The 24,736-nt window shown below is 44.3% G+C and overlaps 1 protein-coding gene and 1 pseudogene across 1 annotated transcript; both read left to right on the top strand.

The window, feature by feature from the left end:
• LOC110433077 (ethylene-responsive transcription factor 1B-like) lies at window positions 163-1,045 on the top strand. Its single transcript, XM_021454692.1, has one exon. It carries the CDS (start codon window positions 213-215, stop codon window positions 969-971), a length of 759 nt encoding a protein of 252 aa, XP_021310367.1. The 5' UTR covers window positions 163-212; the 3' UTR covers window positions 972-1,045.
• LOC110432629 overlaps window positions 13,373-24,736 on the top strand; it is an 11,558-nt pseudogene continuing 194 nt past the window's right edge.

Below are 24,736 nucleotides of genomic sequence, written 5' to 3'. Positions count from 1 at the left end.
AGCGACAGGCCCCCGCGGTCCCCACATGTCAGTGTCTGACACTTGGGCCCGCGCCAACCGTCGTGGTCGGCCGTCGGTAGAAAAATCGTCAAACCCCATCCCCGTTATACGTCTATATAAACAGGCGCAGGAACAGACGCCGCTCGCATCGATGCCTTTCTTCCCGGCCGGGGGGAAAAAAAGTCAACCAGCAGCCACCATTTCTCGCAGAAATGGAGCATCATCATCCCTCCATTCACAGCTTCTACCTGTACAGCGAGTACATGGCAACGGCGGCCGGCGGCGGCGGCACCGCTGCGACGTCGTCGTCGTCGTCGTCTTCGTCCTCCTCCTCCGGCTCCGACTCGCTTCCGTTCAGCATGGTTTGCGGCGGCGACGAGGCGCCCGCGGCCGTGTCGTGGCGCGCCGCGGATGCTGCCGAGGTCTCGGTGCCATCGGCGGTTGCCGCGGGCGCGGCGGGGCAGCTGGTGGCGCCTAACAACAAGGGTGGTGGCGCGTTCATCGGGGTGCGGAGGCGGCCGTGGGGGAGGTTCGCGGCGGAGATCCGCGACTCGACGCGGAACGGCGCGCGGGTGTGGCTCGGCACCTTCGACAGCGCCGAGGCCGCCGCGATGGCCTACGACCAGGCGGCCCTGTCCGCCCGGGGCTCCGCCGCCGCGCTCAACTTCCCCGTGGAGCGCGTTCAGGAGTCGCTCCGAGCGCTGGCGCTGGGCGGCGGCGGCGCGGGTGGTGCCTCCGCCGCGGGGGGCTCGCCCGTGCTGGCGCTCAAGTCGCGGCACTCCAAGAGGAAGCGGCGCAAGAAGTCCGAGCTTCTGGCGGCGGCGGCGGTGGCGGCAGCGAACGGCTCGGCGTCGGGCAGGAGCAAGAGCAAGAACACGACGGCGGCGGACGAGCAGCAGCGCTTCGTCGTGGAGCTGGAGGACCTCGGCGCCGACTACCTGGAGGAGCTCCTCAGAATCTCCGAGTGCTAGCTAAGTGATCACTGATGCGCGCTTGGGTCTTGAGGAAGAATCAATCTTCAATGCAATGTCCAAGCCACCTTAATTATATATAATTATATATATATATATATATATATATATATATATATATTTCTGAGGTTTTGTGATTTATTAGTAGTGCTAGCTCAAATAAATCCCAAAACTTTCCTAGTACAAAACACCCTTTGCTTTCCACCAGGGAAAAGAAGAGAAGGTACATATGTGCAGTTTGAGCGGCTAGCTGAAATCCAATGTGCAGTATTTGCTATCATATGCACAGATGCTGAACAGTATCCGCTTACATACAAGTGACAAGTGACGAGCAACTTGATGTCTTCAAGATTTCCCGTCGTATCAAATCTTGGAACACATGCATAAAGCATTAGATATAGACAAAAATAAAAACTAATTGTACAGTTTGCCTGTAAATCACGAGATGAATCTTTTGAGCCTAGTTAGTCCATGAAAAGATAATATTTATCAAATAAAAACGAAAATGCTACAGTGCCGAAATCCAAAAAAATTTCGAAACTAAACAAGGCCCTAATCTAGGACTTTTTAGGAGTTTAGTGATCTAGCCAGTGGGGACTACGTACTGTACTAGATGTGCACACTGGGATTGGTCCAGTACATAAGCCACCCTAGATGCATGCATCTCCTCCCTCCCTTTTGCATGGGCCGGGCACACAATTATCCCTCGATCTGTAGAGTATATAAACAAAAGTTGTCCACCTTTTTACTAGCATGTCAATATATAATATACACGGTGCCATCAGTATTGGAATTTTGTGCTCTGTCCTTGTCCTTTGATTGAGATATGTACAGATGTACTGAAGTGCCATCTTGATTTCTTCTTTGGATTCTCTCGCTGATTACTTTGGTTCTGTTTTAATCTGTTATCAGATGCATTGGATTTTACTTGGCTTTATGTGGAATGTTCAGCACTCGCTCCTAGCTAGACACATGGTGTAGCAGTTCCAACATATATGTGGCTCACCTGTTGGTGATGGTTTAATTTGCATTAGTTGACAGAAAAAGGGTAAACCACAGCGCAAAGTCTCTGGATCTAAGTACCCCTGGGGATTTAAGCATGCAGAAGTTGATCCATATATACGTGAATTATTCAAAAAGGAGGGGTCCAATTTGTTCGAACTACTCACATTTTCCATTTCTTGCATTCGTTGTGGTAGTAACTGCATGCAAGGTAGGGCCATGCAATGAATTTTGTGTCTACTTATAAATAAACTCAGTGTTCACTGTTATCTCTTTACATTTTGAGCGCCAGTTTTCTTTCCGGCTATTTCTTTAGATTTATATTTGAACTAATCCCAATTAATAAGGCCAGGAAACAATAATCTTTTTTATCAAAAGTACATGGACGGGCATGCATCGATTTTAGCCATCATTTCAAGAGTGCATATATACAGAAGGGTCCTGAGGCTCATTTCCTCATTTATACAAGTGATTTTGAGTTTTTTCATAGACAATTTGTGCCTATTATAGCTCCATATAAACTTCAGTTGGATACATATGTGCAGTTATATTCAGTAATTTGTAGATAATTCAATGACTCTAGAATACTCCCTCTGTCCACGAAAGAATCAATTCCTAGGATCCGTGTCAGTCAAACTTTTTAAAGTTTGACTAACTTTATAGAAAAGAATAACAACATCTATAATATAAAATACACATTATATGAAAATATATTCTATGACGAATCTAATGATACTAATTTGATACTATAAATCTTAGCATTTTTTTTAGAAATTTGGTCAAAGTTTAAAAAGTTTGACTTAGGACAACTCTAGAAATTGACTCTTTCGTGGACTCGTGGACGGAGGGAGTACTGTATTTTGACCAAAGATGGGTAACGGGTACTCCAAAGGTAATAAATGTTAGGCGGGTGGTAACAAATGCACTTTGTCATCAAATTACTAGGAAATAGCTGATTTAACTGTTTGCTGGATCCGGTTACTTGATCAAGTCTAATTTGTGTCATTATCCATCATCTAACTGGAATTTTAAAGTTTGGACCTAGCAGACCCATCTCTCCTTAATTAGTTGGAACAGGAAAAATATCATCTTAAGGTCACTAGAAACTCAAATTTATACTAAATAAGTAGCGCAGGATGAATTTTCTTGAATTTTTACCTGATTGAAGACCTCTGAAAGAGCTATCCAAATATTGGCAAGCATCAATGCACTCCATCATGGTCGAGAATGTGTATTAAAGGTTTTCGTGGATAAATTTAGTACATACACACGGCTAGTGTATAATTGATTACATTTAATCTCTAGTTCTTATAAGTTTCATCATTTGCATTGCAGCGCCATCATTTTTAGTTAAAATATGTATTTAGTTTAAACATTAGTTAGATATTTAAGTTAAATATCATCTTCCAGCGTCCCTTTTTTATGGCACCATGTTTCAGTTCTTTATATTTTTAGTTTTTGCATTTCTTTATCCACATATTAAGTTTGAACTTTAGTGCACATTGTATCTTCTATTCAATGTTTCCCTTTTATACTTTCCCCTATATACTCCATTCTTACATATTAGTTATTACAGTGGCATAAGTAGTCATTTCAACTTGCACCATGGCAGAAGAGTTAGAGTAAACCTCACTCTCTAAATCATTATTTAGAAAGTCATTTGCACATCATTTTCTATATATTTTCATTCTCTAATAGTTTTTTAATATCTTGTTTGCACTCTAGATAGCTATTCTTGTTTTCTATTTTTAGCTAGCGAGAAATTCAGAATAGAAGATGACTATATTTGGACAACCAACTAGCTAGACAAACTATTGCATTGTATTTTTTTTTCATCAAAATCTCTATCCTAGCAATTAGAAAGGATATAGAGAGTCTCTTAGAGTTGCTCTTACTCAAATCATTGGCATGCATCAACGCTCCACCATGGCCGAGAATGTATGTTACATGAATACTAAAAAGTTTCATTTATAAATTTAGTTACATACTACGGCTATATACCGATTACATTTAATCCTGATAAATCTTGCACTGTATTGCAGCTTCATGGGTTTTAATTAAATTTGTATTTAGTTAAAATCTTAGTTTGATACTTGCTTTGGAATAAAGATATATGCGGCGACATAATGCATTTGCAATGGTCTTATTGAACAGTGCCCCCCCTCCCCCCCTCCTTCTTTTTAATCCCTACGCTCTACTAATCAGTAGACGTCCAAAAATATTTGTTCAGTCTAACTCTAACATATTTGGTACTACTGTCGTTTCAAATTACAAGATATTTTGGGTTAGATACATAGTTTTTATTATGCATTTAGATATACACTATGTCTAGATACATAGTAAAAATAATTTATCTAGAAAAGACAAAAATATCTTATAATTTAGAATGAACGGACTACTAATTTGAATATGGATTCCCTTGGTTGATTTCTAGGTGTAATATAGAACAAAGAAATGGTGATTTAAATAAATATCATGCATGATTACGAATAATAAAGCAGTAGGTAAAACTACAAATGAGATCAATCTAGCACAGGTAGACATTTCTATTTTTTTAGAAAAAAGTTGGAACTATAGCATTGTATAATTCTGACTTAATAAAATAATCATGAATTTTAACAAGAAAAAATGGTTAAAACTATTCAAAATATAAAACCACATATGAAACCCGTTAGATGCAAAATTTGTCTAGTATTGACAGTTCGGTTTAAATATTTCTACTCTTAGAGTTGCATGGACAAAAACAAGCATGAGAAAGTTGGTTGCCAAAAAATGGTAGTAAATAGTGTGTGATTGTTGTGATAATTTTTTTCATGATTCATAAACTAGAAAAAAATTATATTACCTCTAGTATATCTATGTATATGAAAGTGTATCTAATCCTATCATGAGCTTTGGTGCTATAATGCCATTGCAAACAAAGGTCTAATATGAATTGTGAAGTATTTCAATTTTACTTAAGTGAAAAGTGCATTCGGAAAAGGGGGCCCCCCCCCCCCCCCCATTTCAACAAATGTTCCGATTTAAAGGGCTTGAATTTCGCTAATCTTGATCCAAAGTTTTACAAAACGAACATTTTTCCATGGTTGGAAAATCCACTTCTGACTAAATCTGACAAGTCAGAATTTCAGGCAAAATTTTTTATCGGTGGTTTGGACCAGGTTCGTTCCAAAGTTTCTCATCAGATTCGTTCAGAAGTTTAGAGCTACACTAGAGTTTCCAGTGTCTGGTGACTAATCTGCTGCAGAGTTGATTTTTTTTAGATTTAGCCTACTCACCCTCCTCTAGACACTTTTGATCCTTTTAATTGATATCAGAGCTTAATCCTTGTATTTAATGCTTGACTATGTGAGGAGAAATGACAGCCTTAAATAAAGGGAAAGGTTCTAGAGATGAAAGAGGTACCCATGGTGGTGGAAAAAAGGAAGCGAAAGTGAAGGTGATGTAAACCCAATTGCAGGACTTGGGCAGTGGCATCGAGAAAGTTCTATGGAGAGTGGCACCGACAAAAGCATGGAAACTAGAAGAGGCTCCGGCAAGAGTGGGAAATAGGAAGGAAGTGAGAACTAGCTAAAAGCAACTATACAGTTCTATAAAACATGAATCCTCCTTCCCTAAACTTCTAAGAGCATTGGGGCACGACATTCAAGGGCGAAGCTGCATTAACAGTAGAGGGTGCAAATGCACCCCCTACAAATGCTTAAACAATAGTTTTATCTAACTTTTCACCATATATACTCTTATAACACATATATATGAGCATGTACCTCTCCTCTAGTTTTCCTTACACATTATAACACACAACTCCACCAATTTTACTAGCTTGGGCAGTAGGTAGGCGGGAAAAAGGTTATTATGTCCAATATAGTTTAGGCGCAAGGAAGAGGTGTGCCATCCTTAAAATTTGTGCCAAAAAAATGCCTAGCGTAGTAGACCCAATTTTTATTTGTTAATCGCCTGGTACTAAGAGGTTCTTGCCATTTTCTCATCTTTTGCCTTCCGATCATTATATATTGAAAAAAAAGGACAAACAAGAAGGGATCGTCAAGGGAATGAAAAAATAAAGAAGGCAGCCCAATGGACCTAATGGTAATGGACTGACCAATCACTACCAAAATGGTGGAGTTCGTGTTTTTAGTTAGTAATAAAACACTACAACTAGTCAAAATACTAGGGAATCCTCACTAGGAGGTATTTACTAGGGAAAGTTTATACTAAATTTTGAATGCTAAAACACTAGGAGAACCCCACACTACTAGGAGAAATTGAAAAATCTGGTTGTGAATGACTGTTCCGACTTGTGCACATACATACATGTATATACGATTCTTAAAAAAACATACATGTATATACAATGTACGAATATTTATATATTATTTATTAACATATGGGTACTCTTCTTATCCTTCCCTATTGTCGAATGTGCGCTCATCTTTGGACCAGTACATACCTAGTCACAAAAAAAAAACTTTGACCAGTACTTGGGCTAGCTTTGTGAAGCCTACGACGTCTTCGCTCAGTTTCAGGTGTCAAGCTCTGTTGCTGGACCTGGGAGCATTCGCATGAGTTTTCCACGCGCACAGTGAGAAGGAATGGAGCGACCTATGGACAATCAAAGTTGCATCAAAGATCCGTGTTTTTGTGTGGCGTTTGGCGAGGCATGCAGTCCATTCCAATAGGGAGACGTTCGACATCACAGAAACATAGCGCGTTGGATCGGACCTGTATCTTGGGTGGCAGTTTGGATTTCTGGAGGCATGCACTGCTGGAATGCAATTTAGCTAAGTGCGTCTGGACGCTGGAGAGGGAGGAGCTTACTGCTTTTATATTATATGCCAGATAGAAACACCAGACGCAATAGCTTGGTTAGCGAGGTGATGGCGGCGCTCAAGCATGAAGAGCTTACAAGAGTTGTGGTCCGCCTTTGGCCCATCTGGTACACGTGATGTCAGGCGTTGTTCGAGAGCAAATTTCAGAGTCCGTTCTCGACGAACAACTTTCTGGAACAGTTCATCAGTGAATTGCAAGCCGAGTAACCACGAGAAGCAAAAGGTGAGCGATCCAGCACCACAATGGAGAGAATTCGAGCAAGGCCTCAGCAGCAACTATGGCTAGGGACGAAGATGTTACTGCACTTCACCATGGCAACACTACTGATGCTCAGCGTGCCTGGGCCCGGAACAAGCAAGTCTCCGGCCCAGAATGGGATTGCAACAACTGCACGGCCCAGCCCAAGACGGAAGCTGCTACTTGATATTTATACTCTGTTGCAAGGGAGAGAGAGGCAACAATGCCAAAACTCTGTAATATTTTGTCAAGCACTTATCGTTAATATTCGTAGTAGCTAGAAACCTATATTTTCCCCTTGTTCTGTTCGTCGTTTCCATCTCCGGTTAGCGCCGGCATCGGGGCGCTAACAACCTGGTATCAAAGCCGCCGCGTCCTCAGTCTTGGCGAGCGCTGGATCCGGCGCCGCCTCCACACAGCCACTACACGCGTCTCCGGCGAGCCAAGGGTGCCATGGAGCCGAACACCCGGGCCATGTTCGACGAATTGATGAAGCGATTCGACTCCTTCGACACTAAATGGGAGCAGCGGTTCAAGGAGTCGGAAGATGCTCATCACGAGCAGATCGACGCCATGGATTCACGAATCAAGTCGCTGGAGTCGTACTGCAACGCGCAGTACACCGCCGCCGCCGTCGCCGACAACTGGGGAGGCTAGTTCGAGGAGCGCGTCGGCGATTTGGAGTTGCGCGTCGGGGATCTCGAGCTCATCCAACTCTCCGAGATTCACGACGAGCGCGACGAACGCCTTCTCGCCCTGGAGTCAACATCGACTGTTCTTCAGGGCTCTCTCGCCAGCGTCCGCCAGGCGGTGGGCCTTCTCTCCAGGACGGTGGTCGATTTGTCCAGGCGCCGTCCGGGCAACTCGACAGAGATGGTCACCGCGCGCCCATCTGCCGGAGATCCGACCATCTGGCCCAATGGGCACGACGCTGCTTCACCTACACGGGAGAGGGGCTATGGGTCGATCTCGGCCATAGCCTCGACCCCGGCCAATGGTACGTTCGAGTTCCCCTACTCTTCCCCTGGCTTCCATCCTCCGCCTCCACCTCCTCCCAACCCGCATCCTCTTCCTCCTCCTCATCCACCAAATTACCCGCCTAACCTTCCACCAAATTACCAACCTAATTCTATGAACCCTCCCCCTCAGCCACCAATTTACCCACCACATCTAGTTTATCCTACCCATCTGCCACCAATTTACCCACCCCCAATGAATTCGCATCCAAATCCTCACCACCCTCATCCTATATTCCCTACCTACCCAGATCACCATTCCCATCCCCCTAACCCTCACCATTCCCATCTTGGCCAACTCCCTAAGATGTCCTTTCCCCCGTTCGATGGCTCCAACCCTCAGCTTTGGATCACCCGGGCTCAATCCTATTTTGAAATGTACTCAGTTCACCCATCACTGTGGCTTCGTGTTTCCACACACCATTTCTATGATGCAGCTGCTCACTGGTTACAGTCTATGCAACCCCAACTTGCTCAAACCTCCTAGGAATCTTTTACCAACATGATACTCGACCGTTTCAACCATGACCAACACGAATCCTTGCTTCGTCAACACTTCCACATCAATCAAACCTCCACTGTCGTCGACTATGTCGACCGCTATGTTGCCCTGATCGAGCAGCTCTCAGCCTACAATCCCAAACCTGACCAGCGTACCATCACTACCCGTTTCATTGACGGCCTTCATGACTCTGTGCGTGCTGTTGTTTTAATGCAACGCCCTAGCGATCTCGATACTGCTTGTTCGCTTGCCTTACTGCAGGAGGAGGCTCAGGGTCCGCCTCGTTCCAAGGACTTCAAGCGGACGGAGTCTGGCGCTTACAACAAGCAGTACCAGTTCCGTGCTGGCCTACCTCTACCGCCGCCCCCTCCTAAACCGGCGACTGTCCCTGAGGAGCGCCGACCTGCAGAGGACCGTCGCCTGGCTCCACGCGGCCCTTCTCTCGAAGACAAGTTCTCCACTCTTCGCGCCTACCGCAAGGCTCAGGGCCTCTGTATGCGTTGTGGCGAGAAATGGAGCCCTGGTCACCGTTGTGCTCCTTAGGTACAACTCCATGTTCTGCAGGAGGTGTGGAATCTCTCTGAGTCTGACCTCCTCGATGGTGAATGTTCAGCGGATGTGGAACCTTCTGACCCGGCCGATCCCCCACATCACTTGTGCTTGCTCATGTCATCAGCTGCATCCTCGGTGACTCATTTTCCTCGCACCATTCAGCTGCAAGGCTTACTTGCGGGTAAATCAGTGATTATACTTGTCGATTCTGGTAGTACTCATTCCTTTATTAGCTCTTCAGTGGCTGCTCAGCTTGATGGTATTCAGGATCTTGCTCATCCAATTTCTGTTCGTCTTGCTGATGGGGGTACTATCAGTTGTTCTGCCAGCATACCTTCGGTCGAATGGTCTACGCATGGGCTCAGTTTTCACTCTCACCTCAAGATTCTACCTCTGGGATCTTTTGATTTGATTTTAGGGATGGACTGGCTCGAAGCATTCTCACCCATGAAGATACATTGGCAACAGAAGTTGTTGTCATCACTTACGGGGCTCAGTCTGTTGTCCTTCAGGGCCTTCTGTCTGATAGCTCAGATTCTGATCAACTGTTTCATATTGCTTCGGATGTCATCGACAGTCAGCCGCCAATTCTATTGCCTGAGGTTCAAGCTATTCTGGATCAATTCAGCCATCTGTTTGCTGAACCGACAGATCTTCCACCCAGGCGTCATTGTGACCATTCTATCCCTCTAGTGCCTGGAGCTCAACCGGTGTCGATCTGACCTTACCAGTATTCGCCTGCTCTAAAATCTGAAATTGAGAAACAGGTGTCTGAGCTTTTGCAATCCGAGTTCATACGCCCCAGTTCCAGCCCGTTCTCTTCTCCAGTGTTGCTCGTTCGGAAGAAAGACAGGAGCTGGCGCATGTGCGTGGATTATCGGATGCTTAATGCATTGACAGTCAAAAGCAAGTTCCCTATTCCTGGAATTGATGAACTTCTTGATGAGCTATCCTCCGCCAAGTGGTTCACTTGTTTGGATTTACGGGCGGGCTTCAATCAAATCCGTCTAGCCACAGGCGAAGAGTTCAAGAAAGCATTCCAAACCCACTGGGGATAGTTTGAGTACACTATTATGTCCTTCGGCCTGACAGGGGCGCCCAACACCTTTCAAGGGGCAATGAACACCACTTTGAAGCCTCTTCTTCGCATCTGTGTCATTGTATTCTTCGATGACATACTCATCTATAGTGCCTCTTTTGAGCAGCATCTGCAGCATATCCAGCAGGTCCTCGAACTTCTTTCACGGGATCAGTGGCTCCTCAAACTCAGCAAGTGCCGCTTTGCCCAGCAGTCCATCGCTTACTTGGGTCACGTTATCAGTGCTGAGGGAGTCGCAACTGATCCATCTAAAGTTGACACTATCAAGCAGTGGCCTCGACCTGTCGATGTCAAAGAACTATGCAGTTTCTTGGGTTTAGTGGGCTATTACAGGAAATTTGTGCGCAACTTCACGGTTATCGCCCGGCCCTTACATGACCTACTCCGCAAGGGAACTGTATTTGTGTGGACTCCGTCTCATCAGTCGGCATTCGATGCCTTGAAGACTGCTCTTATTTCTGCCCCAGTATTGGCCCTTCCAGATTTCAGCAAGGAATTTCAGATACAGACGGATGCCAGTGACCGGGGTGTTGGCGCTGTGTTGCTGCAGCAACGTCATCCTCTAGCTTTTGTCAATAAGGCATTGGGCCCACACACCAGAGGCTTATCAGCTTATGAAAAAGAATACCTGGCTATTCTTGTGGCAGTTGAACATTGGCGTTCATATTTACTTCATGGGGAGTTCACAATCTTCTCCGACCACCGCAGTCTGATGCATTTGTCAGAACAGAGACTGCATACACCCTGGCAATTAAAGATGTATACTAAGCTGGCTGGTCTCCAATACAAAATCATCTACAAACCTGGTATATCTAATCAAGCCACTGATGCCTTGTCCCGGCACCCGTCGCCCCCTACGCAACTCAAAGCTATATCATACTCCACACCTCAGTGGCTATCTGATGTTGCCAGTGGCTATGATTCCGACCCATCCGCGCAACAGCTCCTGCAAGAGCTCTCGGTTGATCCCAAGGCTCACCCCCCATACTCACTGCAGCAGGGGGTCATCCGGTACAATGATCGTGTCTGGGTTGGTGCCAACAAAGAGTCACAACTCCACATTATTCAAGCTCTTCACAGTTCTGCTCTTGGCGGTCACTCCGGGTTTCCAATCACCTATGCAAAAATTCGCAAACTATTCTCCTGGAAAGGTATGAAGCAGGCTGTTAAGGACTTTGTGTCGTCCTGTGTTGTTTGCATCCAGGCTAAACCCGACAGAGCTCAGTACCCCGGCTTGCTTTCGCCCCTTCCGGTACCTTCTGAGTCCTGGCAAGTTATCTCTATGGATTTTATTGAGGGCCTTCCTCGTTCCAGTTCTGCTAACTGCATTCTGGTTGTTGTGGATCGGTTCAGCAAGTTTGCACACTTCTTGCCTTTACTTCATCCATTTTTTGCTCAACAAGTGGCTCAGTTGTTTCTCGACCAGGTCTATCGCCTCCATGGCATGCCCACACATATTGTCTCGGACCGGGATCGGATTTTCACCAGCACATTCTGGCGCGAGTTGTTTCGGCTGGCTCAAACATCTCTCTGCATGAGTTCTGCATACCACCCCCAATCCGATGGGCAGACCGAGCGTGTCAATCAGTGCCTAGAGACCTTTCTCCGCTCCTTTGTTCACTCTTGTCCCAAGCGCTGGAGTAAGTGGCTCACCTTGGCCGAGTTCTGGTATAACACAAGCTGCCATTCTTCCACTCAGCGGTCTCCTTTTGAGGTACTCTATGGTCACCCACCTCGCCACTTTGGCCTTACTCTGCTTGCTGTTTCTGCTGCTTCTGATGTAGATACCATGCTTTCTGAACGTGCCATCATGCTGGATTCTGTTCGGCAACACTTGTTGCGCGCCCAACAGCGCATGAAACACCAAGCCGGCAAACGCCGTTCAGACCGCTCATTCAATGAAGGTGATCTTGTGTACCTGAAGCTCCAGCCTTATGTCCAGTCCTCTCTCGCCCCTCGTGCGCACCAGAAGCTATCCTTCAAGTATTTTGGGCCTTTCAAGATTCTCACCAAGATTGGATCTGTGGCATACAAGCTGGACCTCCCTGCATCCTCCTCGGTGCACCCTGTATTCCACGTTTCCCTATTGAAGCCGGCTCCTTCAGCTAAGTATACTATCTCTCCTACTCTTCCTGATGTTGATGACAATATGCAAATCCCTGAAGCTATCCTCCAGCGCCGTACGCACCACCGGCAATTGGGTTCAGTGCCTCAGGTGCTGGTCAAATGGTCTGGTATGGATCCAGAACTTGCTGGGAAGACACTGAAGCTTTGCAGCAGAGGTTTCCCGCCGCCCCGGCATGGGGACATGCCGCACTTCAAGGGGAGGGGAGTGTTACTGCACTTCACCATGGCAACACTACTGATGCTCATCCCAGAAGAAGCAAGAGTGCCCGGGCCCAAAACAAGCAAGTCTTCGGCCCAGAATTGGATTGCAACAACTGCACGGCCCAGCCCAAGACGGAAGTTGCTACTTGATATTTATACTCTGTTGCAAGCAAGAGAGAGGCAACCATGCCAAACTCTGTAATATTTTGTCAAGCACTTATTGTTAATATTCGTAGTAGCTAGAACCCTATATTTTCCCCTTGTTCTGTTTGTCATTTCCATCTCCGGTTAGCGCCGGCATCGGGGCGCTAACAGAAGACGATAATTTTCTAGGCGTGTCAACACTAAACCTGGAGGCCTACACCGAACTAGAAACAACAGAGGTGGTGGCGTGCCACGAAGGCCTAGCTTTGGCCAGTGACCTTGACCTCCAAATGCTCCGGGAGGCAAGCGACTGTATCAATGCAGTAAGAAACATCCATAATGAGGGTTTTAGGAGATACGGGCCAATCATCTTGGAAATCATATCTTGGACGGAAAGCTTTGCAAGAGTGGAGTTTGTTTCGTTCAAAAAGAGTGGAGTTTGTTGATGAAGGCAATGCTCCAATGTTGATGCTCATTGTCTAGCTAGGAGCTCTACAAACCGTTTGGTAGGAACATATGTTTGGTTTGTTTCTCCTCATGGTAGAGTTTGTACTGGTTATTCTGAACAATAAAGAAAGTGGACGCTTTGCTCAAAAAACGAAAAACCGCATTCAAAGACTCGAAACAAGCATCCCAAATCACAGCTCGCGACAGATTCCGGCCAAGCAGTCAACCACCACTTCTAAGCTCCATGATTTTTGAGTTATACAAAGCAACTGGCGATTTAATCTTGGTGAATAAAGCCTTCTCTGTTAAAGGAGCATAGCTTCTGGATGTCAGGTTTATTCTTCACATTATTTGAATCTATATTTACGTCATCATTGGAAGCAAACATCCATTAGCAAATTATTCAGAATCTAGCAGGAACCACACCCATGTTTACAATGAATTTGTTATTCAGGTGTCCACAGAGTAGCAATAAGGGATAACCATGGACAAATACATAACCTGACTAGGCATCAAGCTTCATGGGACAAACCTAGGCCAGAATCTGCGACCACCGTAAACCCTTCAAGATTGGTTAAATGTTTCTAAAATTTTTTGAATTTATTATGACTGAGACTGTTATTTTTTTAAGAACTTACAACTGTCAAAGATTATCTGAGAATTTTTGAAATGCCCTATTTCAGGATGAACAAATGGCCTAAGGCTCAAGGCTTGCCTCTGCAGCGAACAAGGAAAAGTTCTACCACCAAGTTGCTTCAGCAGCAGAATCAGGATGGGGTTTCAGCTCACGATGGATGAGGTTCGGATGCGCAACAGGCAGCGCAATATGTCCACCATCATGCTTCTAATGATTTCTTTTTTCTGCTTTTACAGAAATCCTCCTGACATGACAATAACATTGGCAACAACATTTATCATACCACTGGACTTAAATACATTCATGTACAAGATAGGGTATATAGTATGGTTGGACACATGCAAGTTGAAATTCTGAAGTCAAACTAGCTAGCTGTGGTTATGAATGGCTTTGATAAATGTCAAAAATTATATGTACTCAGCTAGGAAGCGTTATATATAACCTTAGAGATGCACAAATCCTTTTGTTCTACCGCAACTACTAACATCGGGCACAACTACTCGAACTTATCTTATTTCATAGTGCTAGAATGGGAAAATTGTTATATCTAAAAATGCTCCTGTCCTATTTCTCTTGCTGCTTTGATTGGATCTCACTGAGTTTTAGTGTCTAAAACGAAACCAGGCTCGGTGAACTATGTTGATGAGGCAAAATCAGTTAGTGTAATGAGAAGCCTGAAGGCATCAGGACTACTTCGTAACTCTAGAATAGCAGCTTCGTTACCCAACACCGGCCAACAATGGTCAGTTGTGTTGAAATATGTGATCATGGATATACACTGGTTGTTATCATTGGTGTTGGATTGCTCCTCAAGGATGTTAGTTGCAGGCTCCGGTTGTTAATATCTTTAGGTTGTTGTAATCTTGTGATAGAAGCTAGATTAGATATGGATGTAGTCTTGTTTGTTATTGACTTGTTGTACAAGAGTTGTAAACCACGCTGGGGGTTATTCCCAGCCTATATTAACACAGAGCCGCACGCCTGAGAGGGTAAGCGTTACAACCATTCTTTCATGCTATCAAAGCTAGGGTTCTAGTCCACAAAATTCTGAATGGCATCCTCTTCCGTTCCACCTGCTGCGTTCTCTCTCTGATCGGCTGCCCGGTCACGGAGAAGCTAGGGAAGAACAACTTCACCGTTTGGAGTGCCCATGTGCTATCTGCTCTTCGCGGGGCAAGACTTGCACATCTCCTCGATGGGAAGACGGCGGCTGCTCTGGCAAAGTAGATCGCCAAGTCTGCAGAGAAGCCCGACAAGCTGAGTCCCAATCCTGAGTATAACGAGTGGATTGGTAAAGACCAGATGGTCTGCAATTATTTGTTTGCATCTGTCTCCAGGGACGTCCAAGTGCAGGTCTCCAACTGCACGACCTCTGCTGAGATATGGAAGTCCATCCAGGAGATGCATTCTGCGCAGTCGCGTGGACGGGTGATCAACACCCGCATGGCTCTTGCAACGGCCCAGAAGGGGTCCTCCACCATTGCCAATTTCTTTGGCAAAGTCAAGGGTCTGGCCGACGACATGGTGGCGGCTGGAAAGAAGCTTGAAGACGAGGTGGCGTCATACATCCTCGCTGGTCTTGATGGGACCTATGACCCTGTGGTGTCTACCATATCAGGGCGTACTGCTGCGGAGCCCTTGACCCTAGGCGAACTCTACACACAGCTTATGAGCTAGGAGCAGCGGATGGATCTCCTTGGAGGAGGTTCTGGATCTTCGGCGAACTCGGCCACACGAGGTGGTCACTGGCTTCAAGCGTGGCGGAGGAGGCCGCGCTGGAGCAAGTGGTTGTGGGCGCAGCAACAATGGTGGCAATCGTCGCTAGAACAATGCTGATGGTCCAACTTGCCAGCTCTGCGGAAAGGAAGGCCACACCGTCCTGCGCTGCTACAAGCGCTTCGACGCTTCCTTCACCGGCCCACCAGAGAAGAAGTCTGCGTCTGCCGCCATCAACAACTCCTACGGTGTAGATACCAATTGGTATACTGACACTGGCACCACTGACCAGATCACCAGTGAGCTCAATAAGCTCACTACAAGAGACAAGTATCACAGCCACGACCAGGTTCACACCGCCAACGGCGCAGGTATGAGAATCAGTCAAATTGGCAAAAGTTTTGTGAAAACCCCAAATTGAGATCTTGTACTAAAAAATGTCTTATATATTCTCGAAGCCAGCAAAAACCTTGTATCTATCCATAGATTTACATCTGACAACAATGCCTTCATTGAGTATTATCCTGACCATTTCATTATCAAGGATCAGGCAACGAGGAAAACGCTGCTTAGGGGGAGGTGCGAAGGTGGCCTTTATCCGCTGAAGTCTAGGTCTGCATCTGCATCGAATAAAGTGACTTTTGGCACCACCAAATCATCTTCGACTAGGTGGCACAGCCGTCTGGGTCACCCTGGTCAGCAATAGTGCATCAAGTGCTTAGCAAGAACAAAATTCATTTTGTTTTAGATTCAAATAAAACAAGTGTATGTGATGCTTGTCAGCAAGGCAAGAGTCACCAGCTACCCTATCCTAGGTCTACAAGTGTGTCCTCTAGTCCTCTAGAACTTGTATTCTCTGATGTGTGGGGTCCTGCGCCTACATCTGTAGGCAAATACGCTTATTATGTCAGTTTCATAGATGACTTCAGCAAATTCACTTGGATATACTTGCTTCGCCATAAGTCTGATGTGTTTCAAAAACTCCATGAATTCCAAAAAATGGTAGAACGACAGTTTCATAAGAAAATCCTAACTATGCAAACCGATTGGGGAGGTGAGTATCAAAAGTTGAACTCATTTTTCCAACGCATTGGCATTCTCCATCATGTGTCATGCCCGCATGCTCACCAGCAAAATGGTGCAGCCGAGCGCAAGCACCGGCATATTGTTGAAGTAGGTCTATCCATTCTCTCGCATGCTTCCATGCCCTTAAAATTATGGGATGAGGCTTTTCTTACTGCCACATTTCTTATCAATCGCCTTCCCACGAAAGTAATCCATGGAGAAACTCCCCTTGAGCGTCTGTATGGTCAGAAACCTGATTACAGTTCTCTTAGGACCTTCGGTTGTGCTTGTTGGCCCAACCTTCGACCCTTCAATGCACGTAAACTTCAGTTCAGATCCAAGAAGTGTGTGTTCTTAGGATATAGCCACATGCATAAAGGCTTTAAGTGTCTAGACGTCAAAGAAGGAAGAGTCTACATTTCCCTTGATGTAGTGTTCGATGAAGAAGTTTATCCCTTCTCCACCATGCATCCCAATGCCGGAGCTCAGCTTCAGTCTGAAATCCAACTTCTTCCTTCACATTTTCGTAATCCTAGTAATGGGGATAACAACACTTTTGACCAGTTTGATAATGGTTCCCTGCAGTCTAACCGTGTGATTCCTGAGCCTACAGGTCATGAAACTGTCACAGGAGAAAATCTGGGTGAAAATTCAGAGCAAACTGACCAAAATCTGGACTCTAACGACAAATATTTCATGCAGCAAGGGGGCTTTCCTTTTTTGGTAGGGACAGGCGGCAATCTCGGTGTGGATTCTGCCAGAATCCGATCACCTGACGCCTGGATCTTCCTCGGGTTCGCCACTGCTCGATCCCGATGCACTGGCTCCGTCCACCACCACACCAAGCTCGCCACCTGTCCACCTGTCTCCGAGGACGGGGGGACAAGACGGGCCTCTCCCCTCTATGACAGCGCTGACTGCCTCGCCGACCGCTGCCACCGGATCGTCTACGCCGGCTCCTCCGTCCTCAAGTGACGCACCCCAGGCCGCTAGATCATCTGCTCCGGTTGCGGGTCCTTCGACTGGATTGTTTGCGCCGAGCAATGCTGTGCAGCTCCCAGTGGGATCTTTGCATCACCCTGTCACTCGCTTCAGCAAGGCATCAGAAAGCCTAAGGTATTTATGGATGGTACTGTTTGTTATGGCCAGCTAGCTAGTGCTTCAGAAGGTCCTTTAAATTTGCAACAAGCACTAGATGATAAAAATTGGAAGAGTGCTATGGACCTAGAAGTAGAAGCTTTGCATAAAAATAAAACATGGCATCTTGTACCACCACAGAAAGGAAGAAATGTGATAGATTGCAAATGGGTTTACAAAATGAAAAGGAAATCTAATGGTAACATTGAGAGGTATAAGGCCTGGTTAGTTGCAAAAGGGTTCAAGCAAATATATGGGATAGATTATGAGGATACATTTAGTCCTGTAGTTAAAGCCGCCACAATTCGCTTGGCTTTGTCTCTTGTTGTATCAAGGAACTGGTCTCTAAGGCAGTTGGATGTTCAAAATGCCTTCTTGCATGGTTACCTAGATGAAGTGTACATGAAACAACCTCCGGGATATGAGGATAAAAGCAAACCAAACTACATTTGCAGACTTGACAAAGCTCTTTATGGGTTAAAACAAGCTCCTCGGGCATGGTACTCACGGTTATGCAATAAGCTTCAGAGTCTTGGGTTTATTCCATCCAAAGGAGACACCTCTTTGTTTTTCTATAAGAGAGAGGACTATGTTATATATATGCTTGTTTATGTTGATGATATTATCGTGGCTAGCTCTTCACAGGAAGCAATTGATGCTCTACTTAAAGATCTGAAAACAGACTTTGCCATCAAGGACTTGGGGGAGTTGAGCTACTTCCTTGGGATCCAAGTGCATCGAAAACATGGATAGCTACTGCTGACTCAAGAGAAATATGCATCGGATGTCCTCAATAGAGTAAACATGCAGCTCCTGTGAAGACGCCGCTCAACACCACAGAAAAATTATCTGTTAAAAGTGGTGCTCGGCTGGATATTAATGATTCTACAAGATATCGAAGTATTGTTGGAGCTCTTCAATATCTAACCCTTACACGACTAGATTTGTCCTTTGTAGTGAACAAAGTCTGCCAGTTCTTGCATTCTCCTACAACTGTACACTGGGAAGCAGTTAAGAGAATACTAAGATATGTGAAAGGAACAATTAGTCTCGGCATCAAGATTGGAAAATCTAATTATACTCTTGTTAGTGCCTTTTCATATGCAGATTGGGCCGGATGTCCTGATGACAGACGTTCCACTGGTGGCTTTGCTATGTTCTTAGGGAGTAATCTGATATCTTGGTGTGCTAGGAAACAGGCCACGGTGTCCAGGTCTAGCACCGAAGCCGAGTATAAATCCTTGGCCAATGCCACCGCTGAGGTAATGTGGGTACATAAGTTACTTGATGAATTAGGTGTATCACATCCTCAAGCAGCATGTTTATGGTGTGACAACATTGGTGCAAAGTATCTCTCGGCTAATCCAGTATTTCATGCTCGCACTAAACATATAGAAATTGATTTTTATTTTGTGCGTCAGCAAGTTGCAGCAAAGCGCTTGGACATCAGGTTCATCAGTATACATGATCAGATAGCCGATGGCTTTACTAAGGCACTCCCAGAAAAGCAAACTGTTGCATTCAGGAACAATCTCAACTTAGCAGGTGCGTTGTGATTGTCGGGGGTGTTGAAATATGTGATCATGGATATACACTGGTTGTTATTATTGGCGTTGGATTGCTCCTCAAGGATGTTAGTTGCAGGCTCCGGTTGTTGTAATCTTGTGATAGAAGATAGATTAGATATGGATGTAATCTTGTTTGTTATTGACTTGTTGTATAAGAGTTGTAAACCACGCTGGGGGTTATTCCCAGCCTATATTAACACGGAGCCGCACGCCTGAGAGGGTAAGCGTTACAGCCATTCTTTCAAGTTGTTTCTTAAAACCAAACACTAAACTGCAAGAGATTTGCTCCCCCCATTATCAACAATTCTTCCAAATTGTAATGGAACAGGGATTTTTCGAACGGATGGGCCCCATTGCAGAATCTGATAGTTGAAGGACTGGTAAGCAGTGGTTCCACAGAGGCAAAGGAACTTGCTGAAGATATTGCTACAGGATGGATCCGAACAAACTATGCAGCCTATAAATCTAGTGGTGTGATGTATGAGAAGTATGACGTGGAGTTCTGTGGAAGATCTGGTGGCAGCAGTGAATACAAACACCAGGTACGAATTGTTTTTTTCACTTCTTCCTGAACCAAGGGCAAAATCGTCCTCTTACCTTCTACTACTTCACAGCCATTACAACAACTTTGGACGGCAGTGGCACATAGAGGGGAAAAACTTTCGTGGCATATTCACAACTTTTCTAGTGGTCCGCCTAGCATTTCTTAATCATTTGATGACACTCAAGGAATTCACTCAAACCTGAACCTGAATGGCTGAAACCTCCCTTCTGGCCTCGCATTATGAACTCTCCCTGTGCTAGCATGCCACATAGCACCATACCAGTAGCAGGAAGCAACGCTGGCTGCACGAGTATGCCGCGCGCAATGAGCCCCATGAGCAGTGCAGCACGGATTTGGGAATTGGGATATGGGGTCTGCTACCTCTGATAAGAGGCCGCCCCATATCTCCACCTAAAATTTTTTCATCCATCCCATCGAATCTTTGGACATATGTATGGAATATTAAATATAGATAAAAAATAAACTAATTACACAGTTTGGTTGAAAATTGCGAGACGAATCTTTTAAGCCTAGGTAGTCTATGATTAGCCTTAAGTGCTACAGTAACTCACATGTGCTAATGACAGATTAATTATGCTTAATAGATTTATCTTGCAGTTTCCAGACGAGCTATGTAATTTATTTTTTTATTAGTTTCTAAAAACCCTTCCCGACATATCCGATGTGACACCCAAAAAATTTTCATCTCCAATCTAAACAGGCCCTTAGGTTCCTTTCAGTTGTCAATCATGATGCAAGCATGATTATGTTAAATTTTTTTTATGAATGGAGATCAACTTATACATCACGATCCTGATATGACTGTTCTTTGGTGAATGCATGGTAAGTTCTGAGCAACCGACTGTTGTCTTGTCTAATTCAAGTTCACTAGTATATTGCCCGTGCTAACGCTACGGTGACTTTTAAAAAATAAACCATAAATTTAAAATAAATGTTAAGTTGTAAAGATCTTAAATCACTAAAGAGTATCCAATAGAAACATTGATAATCATATATTCATGGAAAACAAAAGGAATACAATATACATTAAAAAATATTGAAGTATACAAACACAAAACAACGTAGTTCTCCTGCTTTTTTAGAAAAAAAAAACAAACACAAAACTAATATAAAGAAAAATACAAATGCCAAACAAATATAAAGGAAAATATGGTGCAAATAAAGATCACACCTCTTCAACAAAAGGGTAGCATATACTTTTAAAAAAGCATAAATAAGAAAATTGCAGCTCTCATCAATGACAACATTAGGTTGTGGAACATTTCCTGGTTTTTCTATTTCCTTCTTCACAACCATTCGTCATCCAAAATCAATAGCCTCAAGTAGATACCTTTCTGGTAGCTGTTATGTATGCTTTCATGGGGAGCCAAACGGACGAAGCGCATCATTAAGTGTCTGAATAGCATCTGAAAATATATAAGATGAGGAGCAGTAGGAAGGGCTGATAACAGTAGCGGATGCTTTGTTACCTGACAAGTGTATATTCATCAGCATAGAACATTGAAAATACAGATAGGAAACAACACAAGTGGGCCTACTCAAGCATATGTTTCACCCTATCCTTATGGTGAATAACTAATGCAATCATGATATCATATTCCATTGGAGAGACTCGAAAATGATTGTGTGACCAAGACTGAAAGCGAAACTTGCAACATAGATATGCAAGATTTTGATCAGTTAAAAACCTATATAAATATGTAGCCGATGAGGTGGTCCAGGTCTTGCTACTTGCTAGACTTAATGAGATGGCCCTGGTCTTGTTACTTGTAACTCAATGAGATAAATCCTTAATGTCCTAATTGCTAATATTTGATTCAGAATCCACAACTTTAGGACTTTTACTCAAGTAAAAAACATGCCAAAGAACAGAACCACAAGCACTTACCTTGGCCGAGCAGTTATTGAGCCCACACATCTGGTGCAAAGTTTATGGAACAACGTCAAACATGATAGGATTAAGCGGTTGTAGAAACAGTAATAACCTTCTCATTTTTTTGATAACCAACTCGTGGGATCAACTCAATAAATGCATTCAGAGTTGGGTAGCCAACCTAAAATGAAAGAAATGGTTAGAACAATAGGTGTTGTATGCAGTTGCAGGGCGGCACTGAACAAAAATATAGATCACAGTTGCGTAACTTGCACAGACCATCTTGAATTCTAGCCAATCCTTTGTATATTGTTAAGTGTTAATTAAGTTCGACCAAAATCCTAAAGCTTCAGAGAACTCAAGTCGAATCAAGTCGAACCAGAAGCTAGTGAATCGGGGATGACAGAAGGAAATCGTACCATAAGGGTGTCGTCAACGCCCCTCCTGAACCCGCACACTTCTCCATGATGATGTTTCGGAACTACTCCTTTCCGAAGGCGGTGAAGCCGACATTGAAAAATAAATCATAAAACTAAAAGTTTTTTTTATTTGTAATGAAATTTTTTAAAAAAACAATAGAATGAAAGGAGCACCAATTTGTAAACTAAACCAGTGGCTCTTGCTGTCTAGGCATCCAACTAACCAACTGAGAAGGATTTCAAGATGGCGTCTAGCTAACCAACAGAGAATGATTCTAAGAAGCACCAGTTTTTTTTTAAAAAAAAATGCACTTTCTATTTGCTAGCACCTACCAAGGAAACAACTTTCAAAGCTCATTATGCATTTGAATTGTGCCTCATCATCAACCTGATGTGAAATCTTGGCTCCTGGCAATTTTAGGAAGCTCTGCCCTGCATTTTTCACATGAAAAGTTTTAACTTGCAGGTAATTGCATTTAATTATATATGGAAATGTACACGAAACTATGGTTTGAGTTGACTAAGACCTTCTTAGGTGCTGAGATTGTGAGACTAAATGATTGATTGTGCAAAAATTATTGAGAGATCATCAGAAGGAAAAAGAGTAAAGATTGAGTACCTTTTTAGGGAAGCTCGGCTTAGGATGTGCTCTTGGAACCTGCTCATTCCTTAGTAGTTTGATCTCAATCTCCTCATCCAGCTGCACACGAACACATTGTACCATGTATGGGTTTATTTCTTGCACCTGTACAAGATGACTCATACCATGCTATAAATTTCAGTTTAAGAAGATGGATATAGATAGTAAACCTTTTGCTGCCTTTTTCTCCCCAGTTTCACTTCAGCAACCTGCAGGATGGAAAGGCAGCCGATGCATAGCAATCCTCAGGAATCAGCGACGGCGAGCAAGCTAGCATTGCAATGGACAACTCACTTGGCTATCGAACTTGATGCATCTGACCACACGCACTTCACTGTGCAGCACATGATCGATTGGCTTCGTGGGTTCCTTTGTTGGAGATTTCAAGGGGATGTCGGAGAGCTAATGGTGAATTCTTAAGAAGAATATACCTGGTTGAGGTCGCCAGTATGATAAAACACCGTCATTCTATGATAAGGACCACAAATAGCAACAAGTTTTGCAAAGAGCCTGCACAGTCATGTGCAAGTTAGAATGAAGGAAACCGAATGAAGCACCCGTTCATGAATTCATCACATAAGACAACGAATTATATACCTTTGTGCCATAGTTAACATCATCCTCAGGTTTTCCTTTATCCAGGAAAGTCTTGGATGACTCCAGCAGGGTGCGGATGAGCATGCAACATGCTGCAAATAGGCAACAAAAAAAAGGTTGATATCCATGAATTCTCTAAGAATTTTTTTATTCAACTATTTAATTTAGAAATGAAAAGGTTACCCTGTAGATAGGAACAACACTGATAATATCCGATGTTTTGAATGGATGTGTCATATCCATGTCATAATTTTTTGTTACTGACTCAACTCCTACCTAAATTGGAGGAGTTGTTATCTGATTCATGGTTCCAGACTGAAGAAATACAACAAAAACGTTAAACCTTAATGAAATGTAAGATTATATTTCAATAAAAATGTAAAATTATATCACTAAATTACCTTATGGCAGAGACCACGGAGAATTACATATTTTCTTAGATCAAGACAATATTCATCTTTCCACTCCAACCAAATATCTTTATCAAGTGTGCATAAATCTGTTAATGTCCTTCCATCAACAGGGGAAAGCTCAAGTGAGCCAAAGTCCGCAACCTGATGGTACAAAAGGATGACAATAAATTAAAGTGTAACTGAAAATAAGTTTTCGATTGCTGCAAGGTAGATATATTACCAATTTCGGCAGCACCGTACCATCATAATACTTGTGTGACATCTCATTCAGTTCATCCAGTGACTACATACAGAAGCATAAAATCAAATAGCATAACATTAAAAGAATGCGCAGTCCATGATGAAGATGGACGTAAACCTTGCTAACTCTCTAGCGACGGGTAGAGAAATAGGAGGTGGGATTTGGAAGGTTACCGTCATAGGAGTTCGTGATGTCGATGGAACCGTGGGAGAAGGTGCTGAGGAGGGCGCCGCCGACGTGCTTGCCGGTGTGGCCGCCCCCCGGCGGCTGTGCCCCCGCCAGACGCGCCCCTGGTGGCCTGTGCTCGTGCTGCCTTGGTAATCAGATCAGATCCAAGCACAAATAGTAAGTTAGAGTTTGGGTGCTTGTTTTGGCAGAGCATGAAAGGACGACCAGGGATGAGCGTACCTGGTGGCAGAGAGGTCGTGCGGATCCTTGGAGGAGTGCCCGACGAGGCCATCGCAAGGGCAGCTCGCAAGTCACCGGAGAGGTCGCCCGCCGAGGAAGACGAAGTTTGCTCGTGACCTTGGAGGTTTTTTATTTTTTTTTCCTTCATAGGCATAGACATATATACATACGTTGTTTTTTTCTATTTTCCGGTGACTTCAGGAGATTCGAACTTGCGTCGTTCATATTCGTGGGAGGGGAGGGCGTGGCTTGAGAGGGTGAGAAGCCTCACATCAAAGGCCGAGGGTGTGTAAGGTCGTGATCATACTTCTAATCTGGGCCGTTAAATT

This window comes from Sorghum bicolor, chromosome 2 (assembly GCF_000003195.3).
Source record: "Sorghum bicolor cultivar BTx623 chromosome 2, Sorghum_bicolor_NCBIv3, whole genome shotgun sequence".
NCBI lineage: Eukaryota > Viridiplantae > Streptophyta > Magnoliopsida > Poales > Poaceae > Sorghum > Sorghum bicolor.
This window is presented reverse-complemented; position numbering and strand designations above follow the sequence as displayed.